The sequence below is a fragment of the Trichomycterus rosablanca genome, chromosome 2 (genome assembly GCF_030014385.1).
Source record: "Trichomycterus rosablanca isolate fTriRos1 chromosome 2, fTriRos1.hap1, whole genome shotgun sequence".
NCBI lineage: Eukaryota > Metazoa > Chordata > Actinopteri > Siluriformes > Trichomycteridae > Trichomycterus > Trichomycterus rosablanca.
The window spans coordinates 16,970,814-16,985,731 of NC_085989.1; the positions used below are offsets into that span (position 1 = coordinate 16,970,814).

The 14,918-nt window shown below is 43.2% G+C and overlaps 1 protein-coding gene across 1 annotated transcript in view; it reads left to right on the forward strand.

Moving 5' to 3' along the window:
• Positions 1-14,918, forward strand: part of bop1 (BOP1 ribosomal biogenesis factor) — a 123,371-nt gene that overhangs the window by 96,309 nt on the left and 12,144 nt on the right. Inside the window, exon 11 of the mRNA XM_062990275.1 lies at positions 13,783-13,915. Coding sequence (XP_062846345.1) covers positions 13,783-13,915 — 133 coding nt within the window. The remainder of the gene's footprint in view (positions 1-13,782; positions 13,916-14,918) is intronic.

Genomic DNA, 14,918 nt, shown 5'->3' on the forward strand with positions numbered 1-14,918 from the left:
CCCAGCTGGATATAGAAAAATCTATAAAGCTGAGAGAAGAAAAACACAACTACAAATTAGCGGGGTGGAGACAGGAGAAACGGGGGTCAGTAGCAGGCTGTTCTGAAGCAGAGTCTTCACCACACAAACAGGAAGTGCTTGAACCAGGACCATGCAGGAAGTCATTTGGGATATGCCACATGATAAAATATTGGTGTGTTTTTAGTTTCCCCTGCTTTTATATCAGATCGATTTATGTGGGTTTAAATATGCTTGTGGTACTGAAGTTCCTTTGAGCTTTTTTTAATTATGGTTTAACTTTCCTAGTTATATAGAAACAAATGTTCAAAACTGAGATTTAAAAGTAAAATTATTTAAGTGCCTGGCATTTTAGATTAAAGTTTGACTGGTTACTTTTGTCCTTGCATTTTTTACCCCCAATTTTCCTCCCAATTACCCGATTGCATTACGCTTCCTCTTTACTGATGTTTACCTCCACTCTGACTGAGGAGAGTCGTGACTAACAAACACCAAACCCGACGTGTGCAGTAGCTGATCGCATCTTCTCACCTGCATTAGATGAGTTCATATAGAGCTCAGTTTCGCGTACTGAGAGTCAGGCACTGATCTCCATTATCCCTCGTCTCTGTGCTGTCGCCAGTAATCAGCCAGCAGAGGTCGTAATTGCATCAGTTATTAGGAATCCCCTCCGGCATCCACCCTAGTGTATTTTACCATCGAGCCACTTGAGCGCCAGAATTAAATATATTTTTTTAAATAACAATAACTTTGAGGAGAAAGCTTAAGAAAATAAATCATCAACACACCTGAACAAGGTGGATATATATATATATATATATATATATATATACAGGTCCTTCTCAAAAAATTAGCATATTGTGATAAAGTTCATTATTTTCCATAATGTAATGATAAAAATTAAACTTTCATATATTTTAGATTCATTGCACACCAACTGAAATATTTCAGGTCTTTTATTGTTTTAATACTGATGATTTTGGCATACAGCTCATGAAAACCCAAAATTCCTATCTCAAAAAATTAGCATATCATGAAAAGGTTCTCTAAACGAGCTATTAACCTAATCATCTGAATCAACAAATTAACTCTAAACACCTGCAAAAGATTCCTGAGGCTTTTAAAAACTCCCAGCCTGGTTCATTACTCAAAACTGCAATCATGGGTAAGACTGCCGACCTGACTGCTGTCCAGAAGGCCATCATTGACACCCTCAAGCAAGAGGGTAAGACACAGAAAGAAATTTCTGAACGAATAGGCTGTTCCCAGAGTGCTGTATCAAGGCACCTCAGTGGGAAGTCTGTGGGAAGGAAAAAGTGTGGCAGAAAACGCTGCACAACGAGAAGAGGTGACCGGACCCTGAGGAAGATTGTGGAGAAGGGCCGATTCCAGACCTTGGGGGACCTGCGGAAGCAGTGGACTGAGTCTGGAGTAGAAACATCCAGAGCCACCGTGCACAGGCGTGTGCAGGAAATGGGCTACAGGTGCCGCATTCCCCAGGTCAAGCCACTTTTGAACCAGAAACAGCGGCAGAAGCGCCTGACCTGGGCTACAGAGAAGCAGCACTGGACTGTTGCTCAGTGGTCCAAAGTACTGTTTTCGGATGAAAGCAAATTTTGCATGTCATTCGGAAATCAAGGTGCCAGAGTCTGGAGGAAGACTGGGGAGAAGGAAATGCCAAAATGCCTGAAGTCCAGTGTCAAGTACCCACAGTCAGTGATGGTCTGGGGTGCCATGTCAGCTGCTGGTGTTGGTCCACTGTGTTTTATCAAGGGCAGGGTCAATGCAGCTAGCTATCAGGAGATTTTGGAGCACTTCATGCTTCCATCTGCTGAAAAGCTTTATGGAGATGAAGATTTCATTTTTCAGCACGACCTGGCACCTGCTCACAGTGCCAAAACCACTGGTGAATGGTTTACTGACCATGGTATTACTGTGCTCAATTGGCCTGCCAACTCTCCTGACCTGAACCCCATAAAGAATCTGTGGGATATTGTGAAGAGAAAGTTGAGAGACACAAGACCCAACACTCTGGATGAGCTTAAGGCCGCTATCGAAGCATCCTGGGCCTCCATAACACCTCAGCAGTGCCACAGGCTGATTGCCTCCATGCCACGCCGCATTGAAGCAGTCATTTCTGCAAAAGGATTCCCGACCAAGTATTGAGTGCATAATTGAACATAATTATTTGAAGGTTGACTTTTTTTGTATTAAAAACACTTTTCTTTTATTGGTCGGATGAAATATGCTAATTTTTTGAGATAGGAATTTTGGGTTTTCATGAGCTGTATGCCAAAATCATCAGTATTAAAACAATAAAAGACCTGAAATATTTCAGTTGGTGTGCAATGAATCTAAAATATATGAAAGTTTAATTTTTATCATTACATTATGGAAAATAATGAACTTTATCACAATATGCTAATTTTTTGAGAAGGACCTGTATATACAGTGTATATATATACAGTGTATATATACAGGGGTTGGACAATGAAACTGAAACACCTGTCATTTTAGTGTGGGAGGTTTCATGGCTAAATTGGACCAGTCTGGTGGCCAATCTTCATTAATTGCACATTGCACCAGTAAGAGCAGAGTGTGAAGGTTCAATTAGCAGGGTAAGAGCATAGTTTTGCTCAAAATATTGCAATGCACACAACATTATGGGTGACATACCAGAGTTCAAAAGAGGACAAATTGTTGGTGCACGTCTTGCTGGCGCATCTGTGACCAAGACAGCAAGTCTTTGTGATGTATCAAGAGCCCCGGTATCCAGGGTAATGTCAGCATACCACCAAGAAGGACAAACCACATCCAACAGGATTAACTGTGGACGCAAGAGGAAGCTGTCTGAAAGGGATGTTCGGGTGCTAACCCGGATTGTATCCAAAAAACATAAAACCACGGCTGCCCAAATCACGGCAGAATTAAATGTGCACCTCAACTCTCCTGTTTCCACCAGAACTGTCCGTCGGGAGCTCCACAGGGTCAATATACACGGCCGGGCTGCTATAGCCAAATCTTTGGTCACTCGTGCCGATGCCAAACGTCGGTTTCAATGGTGCAAGGAGCGCAAATCTTGGGCTGTGGACAATGTGAAACATGTATTGTTCTCTGATGAGTCCACCTTTACTGTTTTCCCCACATCCGGGAGAGTTACGGTGTGGAAAAGCCCCAAAGAATCGTACCACCCAGACTGTTGCATGCCCAGAGTGAAGCATGGGGGTGGATCAGTGATGGTTTGGGCTGCCATATCATGGCATTCCCTTGGCCCAATACTTGTGCTAGATGGGCGCGTCACTGCCAAGGACTACCGAACCATTCTGGAGGACCATGTGCATCCAATGGCGGTGCCGTGTATCAGGATGACAATGCACCAATACACACAGCAAGACTGGTGAAAGATTGGTTTGATGAACATGAAAGTGAAGTTGAACATCTCCCATGGCCTGCACAGTCACCAGATCTAAATATTATTGAGCCACTTTGGGGTGTTTTGGAGAAGCGAGTCAGGAAACGTTTTCCTCCACCAGCATCACGTAGTGACCTGGCCACTATCCTGCAAGAAGAATGGCTTAAAATCCCTCTGACCACTGTGCAGGACTTGTATATGTCATTTCCAAGACGAATTGACGCTGTATTGGCCGCAAAAGGAGGTCCTACACCATACTAATAAATTATTGTGGTCTATAACCAGGTGTTTCAGTTATTTTGTCCAACCCCTGTATATATATATATATATATATATATATATATATATATATATATATATATATATACAGTGTATCACAAAAGTGAGTACACCCCTCACATTTCTGCAAATATTTCATTATATCTTTTCATGGGACAACACTATAGACATGAAACTTGGATATAACTTAGAGTAGTCAGTGTACAGCTTGTATAGCAGTGTAGATTTACTCTCTTCTGAAAATAACTCAACACACAGCCATTAATGTCTAAATAGCTGGCAACATAAGTGAGTACACCCCACAGTGAACATGTCCAAATTGTGCCCAAATGTGTCGTTGTCCCTCCCTGGTGTCATGTGTCAAGGTCCCAGGTGTAAATGGGGAGCAGGGCTGTTAAATTTGGTGTTTTGGGTACAATTCTCTCATACTGGCCACTGGATATTCAACATGGCACCTCATGGCAAAGAACTCTCTGAGGATGTGAGAAATAGAATTGTTGCTCTCCACAAAGATGGCCTGGGCTATAAGAAGATTGCTAACACCCTGAAACTGAGCTACAGCATGGTGGCCAAGGTCATACAGCGGTTTTCCAGGACAGGTTCCACTCGGAACAGGCTTCGCCAGGGTCGACCAAAGAAGTTGAGTCCATGTGTTCGGCGTCATATCCAGAGGTTGGCTTTAAAAAATAGACACATGAGTGCTGCCAGCATTGCTGCAGAGGTTGAAGACGTGGGAGGTCAGCCTGTCAGTGCTCAGACCATACGCCGCACACTGCATCAACTCGGTCTGCATGGTCGTCATCCCAGAAGGAAGCTGACGCACAAGAAAGCCCGCAAACAGTTTGCTGAAGACAAGCAGTCCAAGAACATGGATTACTGGAATGCCCTGTGGTCTGACGAGACCAAGATAAACTTGTTTGGCTCAGATGGTGTCCAGCATGTGTGGCGGCGCCCTGGTGAGAAGTACCAAGACAACTGTATCTTCCCTACAGTCAAGCATGGTGGTGGTAGCATCATGGTCTTGGGCTGCATGAGTGTTGCTGGCACTGGGGAGCTGCAGTTCATTGAGGGAAACATGAATTACAACATGTACTGTGACATTCTGAAACAGAGCATGATCCCCTCCCTTCGAAAACTGGGCCTCATGGCAGTTTTCCAACAGGATAACGACCCCAAACACAACCTCCAAGATGACAACTGCCTTGCTGAGGAAGCTGAAGGTAAAGGTGATGGACTAAACCCAATTGAGCACCTGTGGCGCATCCTCAAGTGGAAGGTGGAGGAGTTCAAGGTGTCTAACATCCACCAGCTCCGTGATGTCATCATGGAGGAGTGGAAGAGGATTCCAGTAGCAACCTGTGCAGCTCTGGTGAATTCCATGCCCAGGAGGGTTAAGGCAGTGCTGGATAATAATGGTGGTCACACAAAATATTGACACTTTGGGCACAATTTGGACATGTTCACTGTGGGGTGTATTCACTTATGTTGCCAGCCATTTAGACATTAATGGCTGTGTGTTGAGTTATTTTCAGAAGACAGTAAATCTACACTGCTATACAAGTTGTACACTGACTACTCTAAGTTATATCCAAGTTTCATGTCTATAGTGTTGTCCCATGAAAAGATATAATGAAATATTTGCAGAAATGTGAGGGGTGTACTCACTTTTGTGATACACTGTATATATATATATATATATATACAGGGGTTGGACAAAATAACTGAAACACCTGTCATTTTAGTGTGGGAGGTTTCATGGCTAAATTGGACCAGTCTGGTGGCCAATCTTCATTAATTGCACATTGCACCAGTAAGAGCAGAGTGTGAAGGTTCAATTAGCAGGGTAAGAGCACAGTTTTGCTCAAAATATTGCAATGCACACAACATACCAGAGTTCAAAAGAGGACAAATTGTTGGTGCACGTCTTGCTGGTGCATCTGTGACCAAGACAGCAAGTCTTTGTGATGTATCAAGAGCCACGGTATCCAGGGTAATGTCAGCATACCACCAAGAAGGACAAACCACATCCAACAGGATTAACTGTGGACGCAAGAGGAAGCTGTCTGAAAGGGATGTTCGGGTGCTAACCCGGATTGTATCCAAAAAACATAAAACCACGGCTGCCCAAATCACGGCAGAATTAAATGTGCACCTCAACTCTCCTGTTTCCACCAGAACTGTCCGTCGGGAGCTCCACAGGGTCAATATACACGGCCGGGCTGCTATAGCCAAACCTTTGGTCACTCGTGCCAGTGCCAAACGTCGGTTTCAATGGTGCAAGGAGCGCAAATCTTGGGCTGTGGACAATGTGAAACATGTATTGTTCTCTGATGAGTCCACCTTTACTGTTTTCCCCACATCCGGGAGAGTTACGGTGTGGAGAAGCCCCAAAGAAGTGTACCACCCAGACTGTTGCATGCCCAGAGTGAAGCATGGGGGTGGATCAGTGATGGTTTGGGCTGCCATATCATGGCATTCCCTTGGCCCAATACTTGTGCTAGATGGGCGCGTCACTGCCAAGGACTACCGAACCATTCTGGAGGACCATGTGCATCCAATGGCGGTGCCGTGTATCAGGATGACAATGCACCAATACACACAGCAAGACTGGTGAAAGATTGGTTTGATGAACATGAAAGTGAAGTTGAACATCTCCCATGGCCTGCACAGTCACCAGATCTAAATATTATTGAGCCACTTTGGGGTGTTTTGGAGAAGCGAGTCAGGAAACGTTTTCCTCCACCAGCATCACGTAGTGACCTGGCCACTATCCTGCAAGAAGAATGGCTTAAAATCCCTCTGACCACTGTGCAGGACTTGTTTATGTCATTTCCAAGACGAATTGACGCTGTATTGGCCGCAAAAGGAGGCCCTACACCATACTAATAAATTATTGTGGTCTAAAACCAGGTGTTTCAGTTATTTTGTCCAACCCCTGTATATATACAGTGTATCACAAAAGTGAGTACACCCCTCACATTTCTGCAAATATTTTATTATATCTTTTCATGGGACAACACTATAGAAATAAAACTTGGATATAACTTAGGAGTAGTCAGTGTACAACTTGTTTAGCAGTGTAGATTTACTGTCTTCTGAAAATAACTCAACACACAGCCATTAATGTCTAAATGGCTGGCAACATAAGTGAGTACACCCCACAGTGAACATGTCCAAATTGTGCCCAAAGTGTCTATATTTTGTGTGACCACCATTATTATCCAGCACTGCCTTAACCCTCCTGGACATGGAATTCACCAGAGCTGCACAGGTTGCTACTGGAATCCTCTTCCACTCCTCCATGATGACATCACGGAGCTGGTGGATGTTAGACACCTTGAACTCCTCCACCTTCCACTTGAGGATGCGCCACAGGTGCTCAATTGGGTTTAGTCCATCACCTTTACCTTCAGCTTCCTCAGCAAGGCAGTTGTCATCTTGGAGGTTGTGTTTGGGGTCGTTATCCTGTTGGAAAACTGCCATGAGGCCCAGTTTTCGAAGGGAGGGGATCATGCTCTGTTTCAGAAGGTCACAGTACATGTTGGAATTCATGTTTCCCTCAATGAACTGCAGCTCCCCAGTGCCAGCAACACTCATGCAGCCCAAGACCATGATGCTACCACCACCATGCTTGACTGTAGGCAAGATACAGTTGTCTTGGTACTTCTCACCAGGGCGCCACCACACATGCTGGACACCATCTGAGCCAAACAAGTTTATCTTGGTCTCGTCAGACCACAGGGCATTCCAGTAATCCATGTTCTTGGACTGCTTGTCTTCAGCAAACTGTTTGCGGGCTTTCTTGTGCGTCAGCTTCCTTCTGGGATGACGACCATGCAGACCGAGTTGATGCAGTGTGCGGCGTATGGTCTGAGCACTGACAGGCTGACCTCCCACGTCTTCAACCTCTGCAGCAATGCTGGCAGCACTCATGTGTCTATTTTTTAAAGCCAACCTCTGGATATGACGCCGAACACGTGGACTCAACTTCTTTGGTCGACCCTGGCGAAGCCTGTTCCGAGTGGAACCTGTCCTGGAAAACCGCTGTATGACCTTGGCCACCATGCTGTAGCTCAGTTTCAGGGTGTTAGCAATCTTCTTATAGCCCAGGCCATCTTTGTGGAGAGCAACAATTCTATTTCTCACATCCTCAGAGAGTTCTTTGCCATGAGGTGCCATGTTGAATATCCAGTGGCCAGTATGAGAGAATTGTACCCAAAACACCAAATTTAACAGCCCTGCTCCCCATTTACACCTGGGACCTTGACACATGACACCAGGGAGGGACAACGACACATTTGGGCACAATTTGGACATGTTCACTGTGGGGTGTACTCACTTATGTTGCCAGCCATTTAGACATTAATGGCTGTGTGTTGAGTTATTTTCAGAAGACAGTAAATCTACACTGCTATACAAGTTGTACACTGACTACTCTAAGTTATATCCAAGTTTCATGTCTATAGTGTTGTCCCATGAAAAGATATAATGAAATATTTGCAGAAATGTGAGGGGTGTACTCACTTTTGTGATACACTGTATATATATATATATATATGGGACTGGTGTTGAGTTTAAAAGGCGTCGAGTTTCAAGGTATTTTTTCCCCATAAGGCTGTATGGGAAACCTGATAATGCGTTCCATGGTCCTGTGGAACTGCATATATTTTAGGCAAATGTAAAATAATGGTGTTGTTTTTGACACTTATACACTGAAAATAACAGAATTATATTAAGCACTAAAATACCAGTGAAAAACAGTTACAAATCAATATAAAAATACAATAAAACCTGCACTTTATCTTCTTTGTTTACTTACGCTTCTTAATACCATATTCCGCTCAGTAAAGGAGCATTAACATTAGTAATGACAAAATAGCTTTTGCACTTTTCCACTTTTTTCACCGTTTGTGTACCACCTGTGAATGCGCCTTTACTAAACGGAATACGAGATGTATTCCAAGATGAAGCATCTCCACATTAAGAAGCATAAGGAAACAGTAAAGAAGTAAAAAATAAAGTGCAGGTTTTGTTGTATTTTATATTGATTTTTTACTGTTTTCAATTGTATTTCAGTGTTTTTATGTAGATTTATTGTATTAAAACAACAACAAGGAATTTCAGTAGTGGAGAGAACTTATGAGCAGTAACAATTAAGTTTAGTGTTTCTGTGTTGCACATTAATCCACGTTAAGCTTTTTTTACGATAAGCATTTTAAACTTGGAAAAGGTGATTCTCACAATCTCTCAGAACCCCCAGCTGTAATGCAAATGCGTCTCATATTTGCACTCTGATGATGTTTCACCGCACCGCTCAAGCAGAGCGCTGAACAAAAAGGCTGTTCATTGTTCATTTATAATGAAATAAATATTTTTTAAGGCTGAACACGTCGAATTTAAGGAAAACGTCGAGTTTAAGGGTACAGATCTCTCCACGAAGGGTGTCGAGTTTTAAATATTTCGAGTTTAGGGGACGTAGAGTTACAAGGTACCACTGTAGTTAAAATTAGTTACAGTTCTCTGCTTGACTTTTAGAGTTTTCTTCCTTACTGTTTTGAGGAAGAAAAAAATCTTTAGAGCTCTGAAATGCAGTCTTTATTCTTATAAAAAGTCATAGTCAAATGTCATTGTTTCGCATTAAGTGTAACATCAAAACCTCTTCATGCTGAAGTAAACCGTGCTCAGGTCAGGATTTGACCAGCTTTTAATTTCTTCCCACTAGTGCCAGCTTGCTTTGCTGTAGTTGTTGGACTCCCCTTTGACAGGTACACCCATTTTAACATTGTGGGAAGTGTAATCTAATTGGCTTTGAAGCAATAAAATTAGACTGACTTGTTGCATATCGCTGCTGCAGTGAAAACTGACCCACTTCGACCTCCCCTCCCTCAGACACAGCCAGTTGTGTTTGTGTTGTGCAAATGCCCCGCCAGCTCAGTGGTTCTGCTGAGTTTTCACATTAGTGTGCTAGCTTATTAGACCTCTACGTTAGACCGCTGCACCACATGAGTGCTCTGTTTTTTACTTTTATCTGGTAGCTGTTGGTGAGTCTTTATAGTGAAGGTATGACTTTTTCCTTAACCACATACACTGATCAGCCATAACATTAAAACCACCTCCTTGTTTCTACACCCACTATTTTATCAGCTCCACTTACCATATAGAAGCACTTTGTAGTTTTACAATTACTGACTGTAGTCCATCTGTTTTTCTACATACTTTTTTAGCCTGCTTTCACCCTGTTCTTTAATGGTCAGGACCCCTACAGAGCAGGAATTATTTAGGTGGTGGATCATTCTCAGCACTGCAGTGACATGGTGGTGGTGTGTTAGTGTGTGTTGTGTTGGTATGAGTGGATCAGACACAGCAGCGCTGCTGGAGTTTTTAAATACCTTGTCCACTCACTGTCCACTCTATTAGACACTCCTACCTAGTTGGTCCATCTTGTAGATGTAAAGTCAGAGACAATCGCTCATCTATTGCTGCTGTTTGAGTTGGTCATCTTCTAGACCTTCATCAGTGGTCACAGGACGCTGCCCACGGGGTGCTGTTGGCTGGATGTTTTTGGTTGGTGGACTATTCTCAGTCCAGCAGTGAGAGTGAGGTGTTTAAAAACTCCATCAGCGCTGCTGTGTCTAATCCACTCATACCAGCACAACACACACTAACACACCACCACCATGTCGGTGTCACTGCAGTGCTGAGAATGATCCACCACCTAAATAATGCCTGCTCTGTAGTGGTCCTGGGAGAGTCCTGACCATTGAGGAACAGCATGAAAGGGGGCTAACAAAGCATGCAGTGCTGCTATATGGTAAGTGAAGCCGATGAAATGGACAATGTGTGTAGAAACAAGAAGGTGGTTTTAATGTTATGGCTGATTGGTGTATTTGCAAGCTAGTGGGCTAGCTGGTCTGCTTTTCTGGTATGCAATAAATGTACAATGTAATCCCAGTAATATATACAAGCAACCAGTGAAACCTAGTGTATAAGTTATATATCAATAAAAATGGTTAAAAATGACCACTCCAGAACTCAAAATGTCACATTCTTTTTAAATTGTTAAGACATTTTGTATTTGTGCTTGTTTTGCACTGCAGCACAAGAATAAAAACAAATTTCTTGGAACAAAACTTGCAAATATTATTTACACTTACTGTCCATACTGAAATGATTTACACTCAAACCCCCCATCCTCCCCCCCAAACACACACACCATCCCGCATTCGTACCAACATCTGCGTGTCTGGTTGACTGTGCCAGAGAGATTTACGGACGAGACCACAGCTATGTGTGCCAGATGGACCTCTGGGCCAGCGCTTCAGGGACTGTCCCTGCTTGGCTATATCCGTCACCATAGTGCTCACTACTTAAAAAGCGATTATGGTTTGGGGAGTTATTACACTCCACCCTCAGGCATGGCCCTCTCCAGTTGTTTTCGCTGAATTTACGAAGCGTACAGGTATAAAAGTTTAAAAACAACACACTCTTGGCAGCCTTCGCAGCCATGTAGAGCGACTGGTGTCACATTGGTAGTCATCACATTGGGGATGTATGCTTATTTAGTTACAAAACCCAACGTTTACTCACTAATAAGACTTGGCATGATGCTTCAAGGCTCACTACAGTGGTCAGGCTGCTGCAGTGTGTTTGTGTGCAGGCAGAAATAGCAAAGAACTGAATGAGTTATCACACGACAGAGCTATTGCCAAGGAAGTGATATAGGGTTACTAGAGACGTTTTGTTGTGCCAGAGCTCCCTGTTGCACGGGGCTCAGTCTGTGCCCCTGTTTAAAGGGCTACTGAAAGCCAAAAATCTTCAGTCCTGTGTGTATGCCTCCACTCAACTGATGAAATGTGGTCTGGCTGGGAACAGCACTAGAACATTGCCCATCACACGTTTCAAGCATACACGTTTTTATTCATTCATTATTTATTTTTGGTGTAATACTATCATACTATTAGCTGAGTACTGTTTGATTCAGTACTGGTGTCCTTACTGCAAGCAAGCCTCTGGCTTTTGCCGTGTAGTGGCCCAGACCACTCCCAGATACGGCATATTGCAGCGGCATTGAGAAGAGACCCTGTCCAGCCATTTCTGTCTTAAACACAGCCAACTGTGTTTCTTTGGCCACCTAGCTAGGTTAGTGGGTCAGCTGAGATTCGAACTTGCAAATTTGAACACTCCAATATGGCGTGCTAGCACCCAAACACCCCAATTTTAACTCTTTAACTCTTAACTCTTGTAGAGTCTTGTAGAAAACAGGATTGATCAAACCAGTCAAGCTTGTTCCAGTGCTCTGATGTCCAGTTCTGATGCCTGCTTGCAAGTTGTGGACTGGCCTGTGACTACACAACCACATAAATGGAGAGGTTACACATGCTGTGTTGACACATTCACCTCAACACTAGTATTGAAACAATCTGCAATTTGAGCCGTAGTAGCTCTTCTGTTGGTCTGTACCAGATGTCATAGCCTTCATGTCCTTTGACATCGATAAGTCTTGGACGCTCAACAACCTGTTGACAGTTTGGTTCTTGTTCCACACAGCTTTGTGTTAGCCCCCCTTGTTCTTTCAGACATAATTTAACACAGTTGTCCGGCCATAATGATGAGGCCCTTATGAAAGCCACTCAGGTCCCTATGACTTCATATCTGCTGCATTAAACAAGTGTAACTACCATCAGCCCAGCATTTCCTGACTATCACACAGCAACTTCAGACTTGATTCGGACTCGTTTCAAATGACTCGGACTCGAGTCATGACTTGCAAAAAATGACTTGTAAACAACAACAGTCCCCCTGTCATTTTCTGCTCTCTAATAACGCTTGGGCCGTCTTAACCCACAACGCACGCAATGGGTAAAGTGTAACAGCCAGTGTTACGTGTAGTGATGAAGCGTCGCTCCCTACTCCCTACAGAGTTTGACGTTCACTTCATTTTAACATATACCCTACATAGTGCACTTCACAGGAACAACTGGAGTGAATGGAATGCTTCTTCAGAATTGGCACTAATGGTTGAAAGACCAATCAGACCTTCTGATTAAAATTTTTGGTAAGAAATGCTGGTATTTGCATTTATTCAGTTTCCGTCACACAGATGATGTCTCAATGAAACGCTTGATTGGCTTTCCAACGAGTTAGTGTTTTACTTCACAATGGGGAAAAGTTTGGAGGTTTTTAATTATAAGCACATTTACAAAATAACGGATTATATTCCTAATGGGACACACGCTTATACATTTTATAGCATCTGGAAGAACATAAGCTAAGGTAAGCAGTGGTTATGATTTATTTTGCTGTGTTTTGGATTTTGGCCGCTGTGCCGTGATTTATCGCACACTTTCGTTTCGCAGTGAAAACAAAACGTATCAGTTTAAGCTTTTAACTGGTACCTTCTTGTTACAGAAATTACATTCATTTGCACAATGACTAGGAAAGTAAAGGAACTAAGTAAAACTGCAATATACAGTTGCTGATCTGGTGTTGTTTTTTATCTGAACTTACATATTATTTGTTTATTTCTACTCTACATTTCCAATATATGTTTTGTGTATATTATATTGACTCGTGACCTGATTCAGACTCTAGTCTGAAGGCTTGTGACTTGATTCGGACTCTAGCCTAAAGACTCATGACTTGACTCGGACTCTAGCCTAAAGACTCGTGACTTGACTCGGACTCTAGTCTAAAGACTCGTTACTTGACTCGGACTCGTATTTTGTGACTTGTGAACATCTCTGCTATCACATGTACACTTGTTTTGGATTAGGCACTGCCAAGCACAGTTTGTGTGCTTGTGTACGTGCATGCACAGGTTTGGCAGTGGTAGCTCAGTGTTTAGAGCTCTGGGCTATCAGTTGGATGGTTGAATTCCCACTCTGCCAAGCAGACACTGTTAGGGCCCTAATACTCTGGGCTCCAGGGGTGATAAATAATGGCTGGAATATCTAGAAGAAGCATTTTATTCATCTGTACACCTGTGTTTGTACACCTACGTATATATCAGATCCCTTCTTCCTTTCACCACATTAAATTTCTTCCTTGCTTGTTCTTTGACCTTTCGACCCCAGGCTCAGATGACTGCACAGTGTGCTTCTGGGAGGTAAGCACAGCGCGTTGCCTGAAGACCATGGAGGTGAGCGGAGCAGTGAAGAGTGTGGCATGGTGTCCCAACCCTGCAGTATCTCTGGTGGCTGTCAGCTAGTAAGAGCCTTTTGTTTTCTCTTCTTTTCTGCTTGTCATATACAGCCAAGCTGCATAAAGACCGGCTTGGGTTTCATCAGATGAATTCTGTGCCAAGCGGCTGGACAGATATTGCAAAATCTGTGTGATAAGCTGGTATTAGAAATCACAGAAATATACTTTCAGAGCATGCAAGCCTGTGGCCAATTACTGTAGGGGTGCATGTATAAGTGCAGGCTTGGTATACAGTGGGGCCAAAAAGTATTTAGTCAGCCACTGATTGTGCAAGTTCTCCTACTTAGAAAGATGAGAGAGGTCTGTAATTTTCATCATAGGTACACTTCAACTATGAGAAACAAAATGAGAAAAAAAAATCCAGGAAATCACATTGTAGGATTTTTAAAGAATTTATTTGTAAATTATGGTGGAAAATAAGTATTTGGTCACCCACAAACAAGCAAGATTTCTGGCTCTCACAGACCTGTAACTTCTTCTTTAAGAAGCTCTTCTGTCCTCCACTCGTTACCTGTATTAATGGCACTTGTTTGACCTTGTTATCTGTATAAAAGACACCTGTCCACAGCCTCAAACAGTCAGACTCCAAACTCAACCATGGCCAAGACCAAAGAGCTGTCAAAGGACACCAGGAAGAAAATTGTAGACCTGCACCAGGCTGGGAAGAGTGAATCTACAATAGGCAAGCAGGTTGGTGTGAATAAATAAACTGTGGGAGCAATTGTAAGAAAATGGAAGACATACAAGACCATTGATAATCTCCCTTGGGGTCAAGATCTCATCCCGTGGGGTCAAAATGATCATGAGAACGGTGAGCAAAAATCGCAGAACTACACAGAGGGACCTGATGAATGACCTGCAGAGAGCTGGGACCAAAGTACAAAGGCTACCATCAGTAACACACTATGCCGAGAGGGACTCAAATCCTGCAGTGCCAGGCGTGTCCCCCTGCTTAAGCCAGTACATGTCCAGGCCCGTCTGAAGTTTGCCAGAGAGCATATGGATGATC